At 32.7% G+C, this 8681-nt stretch overlaps 1 protein-coding gene across 1 annotated transcript; it reads right to left on the bottom strand.

Moving 5' to 3' along the window:
• Positions 1 to 367: 367 nt before the first annotated feature.
• LOC140885504 (B3 domain-containing protein Os02g0598200-like) lies at positions 368 to 2765 on the bottom strand. The gene is made up of 4 exons (XM_073292487.1): positions 2656 to 2765; positions 1889 to 2222; positions 762 to 824; positions 368 to 467 (listed from the first exon to the last, which is right to left on the bottom strand). Exons 1-4 carry the CDS (start codon positions 2683 to 2685, stop codon positions 451 to 453), a joined length of 444 nt encoding a protein of 147 aa, XP_073148588.1. The 5' UTR covers positions 2686 to 2765; the 3' UTR covers positions 368 to 450.
• Between the last annotated feature and the right edge of the window lie 5916 nt (positions 2766 to 8681).

Raw genomic sequence — 8681 nt, 5'->3', positions numbered from 1 at the left:
TATCATGCTAAATTTCTCCCGAACCTATGTTCTGATAAAGAAGGAAGTTGCAAGTAGGAATAGATGAGGGAGCAGAACACTAGATCAAAACTAATAATAGTTTTAGCTTGTTTAAGCTCGAACATAGGGATCAAAACTCAAATTTGGATAAGCGATTCGAACGTTCTGAATCGAATTCAAGATTGAATTTAAATCTGAATGTGATGGTATGTTCTAAAATTCGGATTGATTTGATTGCGTTCCAAATAACCCGACATGTAGAAAACCAAGCAAAAAAACGAAGCTGAAAGTATATATGTCTTGTAAAATTCAAATGCAGAATTGTAAAATTCAAATGCAGAATAACAAACAGCACTAGTTAATCTGAAATATGTATGGTCCCTAGTCTTGAAGCCGAAATCCAAAATCCAAATGATCCAGTCCTGCTCACCAATATTCTTCATTCAATAATTATTTCTTACGTATTTCTGCACAGCCAAAATCAAATCGGTGGTTAGGATAAAGCAAAATTGTTATGACACAAGTCGAAACAAACAACAAAAGGCAAAACAAATAGCAAAAGGCCCGACTTGAAAAATTTTATTTCAGAATGATTGTACGTAAAATGACGCAAAAGGTCGAGGATTTAAAATAATTCTTTCTTGTACCTCAATTGACATTTTAAAGAAAATTGATGTCATGTGTGGAGGAACAACCAAATACCAGAATTTTACACCATATAAGAAGAGAAAAAGTGGATATCATTTCACCAATAAACGCACCAGGAAAGAGAATTTCAGCTTCATTGGCAAGAGGAGAATTTGCAGTCTTCTCTTCATTTTTTCCTACAGTTTCATCATGTAAATATGTTAGAATATTCACGTCTCTGCCTGCTAACTTAAATAACGATTAAAATAAAATCAGCAAATACAACTGACGCTTCTCTTTAAAAGCGTCGCTAAATAAACAACCACATCGACATCGAAATTGACGCGACATGTAGCGACGGTTGGTTGTATGACCTGTCGTCAAGCTCAGCAGAAATTAATCCGCCGTGTTGATGGAACCGTCGCTAATGTTGCGTCGCAAACGTTACCAACCGTAATAATGCGTTTCTGATATATGATGGTAACCGTAATAGTGTGTTTCTGATATATGATGATATATTCTCTATAAAAAAAAAAAACGTGTTACGGTGTGTTTGATAGCAAATAATTGGATAAAATTTGGTGGGATATAGATATCCTAATACTATTTTAGTTTTTAAGAAAACGAGATTTTAAAATATGATTGATATTTGAATGCTATTTCATGTGATTTCAATTAAATTCTTACTAAAAATGGTAAAATTTTAATGAGATTTGAGTTTAAAAGATTTAAAAAATAAATTTTATCCAAATTCTGTAATCTATTCACACGGCACGATCATATTCTAATAAAAAATATTTTTATATAACTTAATAAATTCTATAAATTATTTCTTTCTCTTAAAAAAACTATTTTTTTATTAATAAAAAACCTAAGTTATCAAAATCGATAACTTTATTTAATTTCATAATGATTAAATTTATAGTTTTACATGTTCAAAAATAATCAGTTGTTAAGAGTAGTGATATACGTATTATTATTTAAAAAAAAATTTAAATAAGGAATACAAATTTTTTTAATATAAAATAAAATTATTTTTAACTTGTCAAATTAATTCCAAATCATATTTCAAATTTTTGTCAAACACCAAAGAAATTCTAAAATCCATTTATTTCAAATCCAAATCAAAATCTTCAAACACATTGCAAAAATAATTTAAACGACATAAATTACCATCAGTAAATTCAAATATGCGATTGTTTTATGACGTTTTAATCGTCAGAAGATGCCGGTTTTTTTAGTGGTTGAGAAACCTCCTCACCTGTGTCACAATTGGATGACATCTCTTCACCAACATCTTCATCTTCATTTTTATCGGTCTCACAAATTTCTTGATCAAAATCCAGCGTTTCACACGCATCAGTGTCGTATATTCTCACATTAAAGCATAACGATCCCTCTTCATGCTCGAATACCACTATTTGTCCGATGGATAAATGGTGTTGTATGAAAAATTCATCCCACCCCTTGTGGAATGCCAGGAGACTATTGACATATGAGATCGAAACAGGCCATGTTTTTCTTGTCGAATCTTGGAGTCGAATGTCTTCACCAACCAAGTGTTTCATTGTTGGAGCAATTTGGGGAGGCAAGAACTATATAACATAATTATATGCAATAATCTCAAATCAATGATTTCCTTATGGAACTAACCGGTGATGAGATATTAGCACAAGAATAGTATTTTTACAGTTATGATTTATATGCATTTAATGGTTCAATTTTAATTTGGCTCTATGGTTCATATCCCACATGCCCAAATCAGTAATAGACCATTGGATTCCGCATTAACGTACTACTTTTATGCTAGCATGAACTCAACTGGAAAGAAACTATTTTTTTTCGAGAGAGTTGAAAGGGGAAAAAAATTGGTTTTGAAATATAAATCAAGTAAATGACAACTCAAAATTATTGATCTGATTTTGAAAATGAAGATACAAACCCAATTTGAAAAATTGTATTTATCCAAAAAGGAAAAGAAAAAAAAAACTTGAAACATTCAAAACATTAAAAATGAATTTATATTACCATATATTCCGAGAAGCCCTCGCCAAACATAGGCTTGAAAAAACGAGAGACATCGGGCGACGAAGCGTTTTCCGATTGTTTTATATTTTTTGTAGATTTTTTCGGATCTTGATTCATATTCGTCACGTCTCAAATATTGTTCTGCAAATATTAAAGATCAAAGTTACTAGGACACAAATTAAAATTAACATGCATAAATAAACAAGAACAAATACTAGAGAAATTAAAGGGATAACAAAATGTACTTTGTAGTTTCTAGAGAAAAATAAATCCCTATGACAAAAATTTTGAATTATAAGTAAAACATTACCGAATGGATGGAGGAAAATTTTTATTCATGAAACTCATGAAGAAACATGTGGCCCCTTTTATAGTCATTTGGGTAGGTCCCACAGTAGGTGTAATATGCATGTAATCTTGAAATCTGATTGCCTAAATAAAATTTTATTCAATTTGAAACAACAAAAATTCTTAAATTTTTATAATCTCATTAAGTATTGTACCAGTAGTGGCCATAATATACATGTAATCTTGAAATTTGATTGTCTATATAAAACTTTATTCAATTTGAAACAACATAAAATCTAAAAATTTTATAATCTCATTGAAATAGTATATTATTTTGACCCCTTTACCATAAAATCTTGTAAATATCAAGATTATCTCGTTACATTAAATTTCAAGATTATATTTTATTTAGACCATAAAAATATATACATAATATGTTTCAATTATATAGACCATTTTTTTGCCTCAGAGATGTATAGGCTTCTACTATATTTAATAATATATTTTTTATTTTTTATTAATATATTTCGATTAACTATGTCTTGAAAAAATACAGTCATATCTTGAATAAATTTGAAAGGAATATTAATTCCTTGAAAATCTTTTTCTTAAGCGTGCTAATTAGAATAATGAATTTTGCCTTCTAGACAAAAGATTTGATATGATATGGTTAAATATTCTATGATCTCGATAATATATTTAGGATAGATATTTAACTTAATTATTTCTTGATATCGAATTGAAAGGATTTATGTTTATGAAATATTATCAAGATATGAATTGATATGATAGGGTAAATATTTATGTGTTATTATCGAAAATATTGAGATAAAATATTTACCTAGATTTAGTATTATCTTGATAAGGAAATATTGTGTATTATTGTTATCATATATTATCAAGATGTTATCAAAAGAGTCTAATTCATAACAAAGACTTATTTCCTTATTTATGTAGGACTCTACAAGGAATCCTTTCTCTGCTTGGACTCTCATCTATAAGTAAAGGATAATGCGCACAAACAATCGTACACTTCAGAGGAGAATTCAGAAGAGCTTTCAAAGAAAATCACATAGAAGAATTCGAAGATTCTGAAGAAGTTTTGCAACTATCGTTGTTGCTTGTCCCCGTGCTGTCGTTCGTGTTGAAGACATCAGAGACAATACTGTGGGAACTGTGTTGATCGAAGATCTTTTCTGCCTCTTCAATTTAGGCTACGAGAGTTGCATCTGATTTTTTTTATATTCTGATTATTTAGGATGCAAGTTTGATTTCTCAACTTGTTGAGAAATTTAGAATTTAATGACTTTTCGTAAAATCACTAGAATTATTTTTGTAAGACTGATCTTACGTTTACTAGTGATATTTAGCCCTAAGGCACCCGCACGAGTTTTTATACTCGTGCAAAATTAATTTCTTGTGTTATTTATTTTTGTTTATTTTCCGCTGCACTGTGTTGTCGTTGATGTTGTGACACCGCGGACAACACTGACTCTTTATTTTAACCTACAATTACAATACGATTTCTATCAAGTGGCATCAGAGCCAACTCTTGACCTTACTAAGAGAGATTCTGGTTATTTTTGTTTTGTAGGTTTATCATGGACGTGCCGGTTGTTGACGTCAGATTCCGACCACCGGAAGTCAATAATTCAGATTTATGTGAAGATTCAATTTCTTTGATCACCCAAAAGTTTGAAAATTATTTGAAAAGAAGAAAAAAACAAAAATTTGGACAACAATTTAAGCACCCTAATTTTCCTGCTCCTGAAAATCTGTTGAGGGTGTCACCTACTCGAGAACCATCTCGACCAAGGTATGTTGTTAATCATGAATCTAATACCAAGTATTTTGATTATGTGCAATGCAGGGAATGCAAAGGATATGGACACTATGCAATTGAATGTGCAAATCGATTCCACAAAGGTATGACTATGTTCTTGAGTGATGATGACTCTGACAGAGATCAAGAACAGAATGATGAAGAAGATCATACCTCCCTGGCTGCATTGTTGAAAGCAAAGAAATGTTTTCAAGTCAACCCACTGGGTGTTGCCTCCGGTGTTGCAACACCAAGTCGCAACACCAGTGAAAAATCAGTTTACTTGAATACATCTACTCTTGGTAATTTTGGTGATCAGGAAGCTGTCAATGATGATATAACTCTAGAGTGTGTACATGAACTTTATGAGGAGTTGTATGCTGATCGGATCAAACTGAATAATTTGAACACAACTCTCTCTAAATAAAATTCTGATTTGAAGTATGCCATGGCCAAGCTTGAAGTGATTCTAGGTAAGAAAAATCTTGAATTCTGCAAGGATAAGGAAGATCTTGAAAAGGTAACTCTAAATCTTGCTAAGTATAATTCAAGTACATCTAAGCTTGATTTTATAATAGGTAAAGATGGTAAGGCTGGTCTAGGGTTAGTAAACAGAGTGTTTGAAGTTGGAGAATCATCAAAACCAATTGTGTTTGTGAAAGAAGGTAGCAATACTTCTAGCACATCTATTGTCGCTCCGCCATTCAAGAATTTTCCATCAAAAGAGCGTGTTCCTCCTCAAAAGCCAAAGCAATGGAAGCTCCATTTTATGTCTCATTACTGTTTCAAGCCAGATCACATTAGGTCTTTTTGTTTTAATTAAGCTTAGGTATGACTGGATGTATTGGGAGTCAAAGCTGGTGTTGCCTCTTGTATTGCACAACACCAAGCACAACACCACCAAAAACAGACCCACAACAAAGAAAATCTGGGTACCAAAGTTTAATTTTCAGTGTTTTGATATTTATACTTCCTTGAAAACTAACTTTGCAGGTTACTGGTACTTTAATAGAGGAAGCTCACAGCACATTGCAAGTTCGAAAAAACATCTCATGGACTGCATTGAACAAAAATGTGATAAAGTGACTTATGGAGGTGGTGCAAAAGGAAGGTTTGTTGGCAAAAAAACACTGGACGTGGAAGGACTTCTAAAGTTTCACAATGTGCTACATGTCAAGGGACTAAACTCAAACTTGATTTCTTTTAGTCAATTGTGTGATGATGATTTTCATGTCAAGTTTGATAAAAATACTTGTGAAGTTTTTTATAATGCTAACATATGTGTTTTGATAGGTACAAGATCAGCAGATTATTATCCACTTGGAGAGGAACGTGTCTGCAACCACATGAAAGTGGATGATCTTGATTTATGGCACCAAAAGTTATGTCATGTAAATTTGGAGACATTGAAAATCTGTGTAAGTATGAAGCTATCCAAGGCATGTCTATTTTGGATTCTGGAGTTCCATATGTTTGTGGTGCATGCCAAGTAAGTAAGAAAACTCTCGTGTTGCACCTCGTGTTACAACACTTTGGGACAACACGGTGCCTTAAAATTTTGCACATGGAGTTAATGGGTCCTACTGAATTGGAAAGCTATGGAGGTAAGAAGTTTTCTTGTGTGTGTATTGATGACTTCTCACGTTTTACATGTGTAAGATTCATCAGAGAGAAGTTGGATACATTTGATATTTTTAAGAATTTACTCACAAAGATTACTAACCTGCATAACTTGAAGGTTGGAAAGATCAAGACAGACTATGGTAAGGAATTTGAGAAATATTCATTTTCATCTTTGAGTGATAAGAAAGACATATCACATGAGTTTTCTGCCCCAAAAACTCCTCAATACAATGGCATGGCCAAAAGAAAGAATATGACGTTATAGGAGATGGCTAGGGTGATGCTGATCTCAAAGAATATCTCAAAAAGATTTTGGGCAGAAGTCGTGGATACAACTTATCGTGTATTGAATCGAGTATACTTAAGGAGTGGTTCTACTATGACTTCCTATGAGATTCTCATGGGAAAAGGCCAAACCTTAAATTCTTTCATGTTTTTGGCTGTATTTGTTTTGTTTTGAATGAAAGAGATCACCTAGCCAAATTTGATTCCAAAAGTGAAAAATATTTGTTTCTTGGATATGCTTTGAATAGTCATGCATGTAGAATATGTAATCTGAGAACTGGAGCAGTTATGGAATCTATTAATGTAGATTTTGATGATTTTGCAGATATCGAAGGAAAAATTACTAAGGATGATCTGCTGGAAATTTTCAGTCCATTGAAAGATCCAAGTGTTGTCTCTGATGTTGCAACATCAAGCACAACACTGGGTCTAACAGTGACTGAAACTGAGGATAATCAACCAAGAAATGATTATGTTGTTTTGATAAATGATGGTAAGGACATTTCAAGAAAAATACAAAAGAACCATCCATCATCACAGACTTTTGAAGATGCTTCTGGAACAATGCAAACTCGGATGAAGGACAAAGTGGACTACCTCAAGGTAATTGGGTTAGTATGCGTGAGTTTCATGTCCACAAATGAGGTAAGGTTGATTGAACATCTTCTTGAAATTGGCTTCAAACGAGGTAAGTTTGATAAAACTTTTTTTATTCAAAAGTCCAAAGGTGAAATACCTGTTTGCCAAGTTTTTGTGGATGACATCATTTTTTGTGCTTCTTATCAAAAGCATGTTGATGATTTTGTTGAATGCATGTCTTCCATCTTTGAATTGAGCATGATAGTTGAGTTGAGTTATTTTTTTGGTTTTAATGTTAAGAAAATGCATGATGGTATTTTTCTGTCCCAAAGCAAGTATGTCAAAATTTTGTTGAAAAATTTCTGTAATGAGAACACTAAAAGCATGAAAACATCAATAGGATCTAGTGAAAAGTTGGGTAAGAATGGTGTTGCGGCCGGTGTTGCCAACACCATGTACTACATCGTGATTGGAAGTTTTTTGTACTTAACTGCAATTCATGCTGATATCATGTTTAGTGTGTATTTATGTGCTAGGTACCAATCTGATCCTAAGGTCACACTTTTAAAAAAAGTAAAATGTATCTTAAGATACACCTTCGACACCTTGGATTTGAGATTGTGGTACACTAGGGAGACAAATACCATTCTTGTTGGTTTTACAGTGTGTTTATGTGCTGGGGTTTTGAATGATAGAACATGCACTATGAGAGGGTGTTTTTATCATGGAAATAGAAGTTTTTGTTCACAACTCCTTTGGATGAACCAAATGGTAGAGGATTATGAATTTAAAAGTGAACCCCCCATTTTTTATTGTGATAATTTGAGTGCGATTGACATTTCAGAAAACCCAGTTCAACACTCTTGCACAAAACTCATTGACATTCGACGTCACTTTATTCGAGATTTGGTAGAAAAAAATGTGATCCGAATGGATTTTGTTGGAACTAATAACCAACTGACAGTTATATTCACAAAAGCTTTAGATTTCGAGGGATTCTCAACTCTTCGGAGGTCTCTCAGCATGTGTGCATTATAATCCTTTGCCGGTGTTGTCGCCGGTGTTACAACACCATAGACAACACTGTTGTTTTTCTTTTTCATGCATATTTAGGATTTTAGGCATTCTGCATTCACTTTGTGATGTGTAGTGTTTTAATCCGTGTTACAATTATTCGATTGACGCCAAGTTTTTCTGCAGAACATTTTTTTAAAAACACACTGGCCCTTGTTTATGGAACTCTGACTAAACCACTAAGTAGTTGAGGGATGTACGTGTATTTCATGTTCTTGTCCCATGTGAAATGTGGTTTTTCAAATTCAGTGTTCAACTTTTTAATAAGTTTGATGACTAATGTCATATGTACAAACTTTATCAATAATCAGAAGAAAATGGAAAGCTACCTAATTGAGTCCAATGAAGACTGTTT

Source organism: Henckelia pumila, chromosome 2 (assembly GCF_033568475.1).
Source record: "Henckelia pumila isolate YLH828 chromosome 2, ASM3356847v2, whole genome shotgun sequence".
Lineage (NCBI taxonomy): Eukaryota > Viridiplantae > Streptophyta > Magnoliopsida > Lamiales > Gesneriaceae > Henckelia > Henckelia pumila.
Note: the sequence above shows the minus strand (reverse complement) of the source record. Positions and strands in the feature narration are given on the sequence as shown.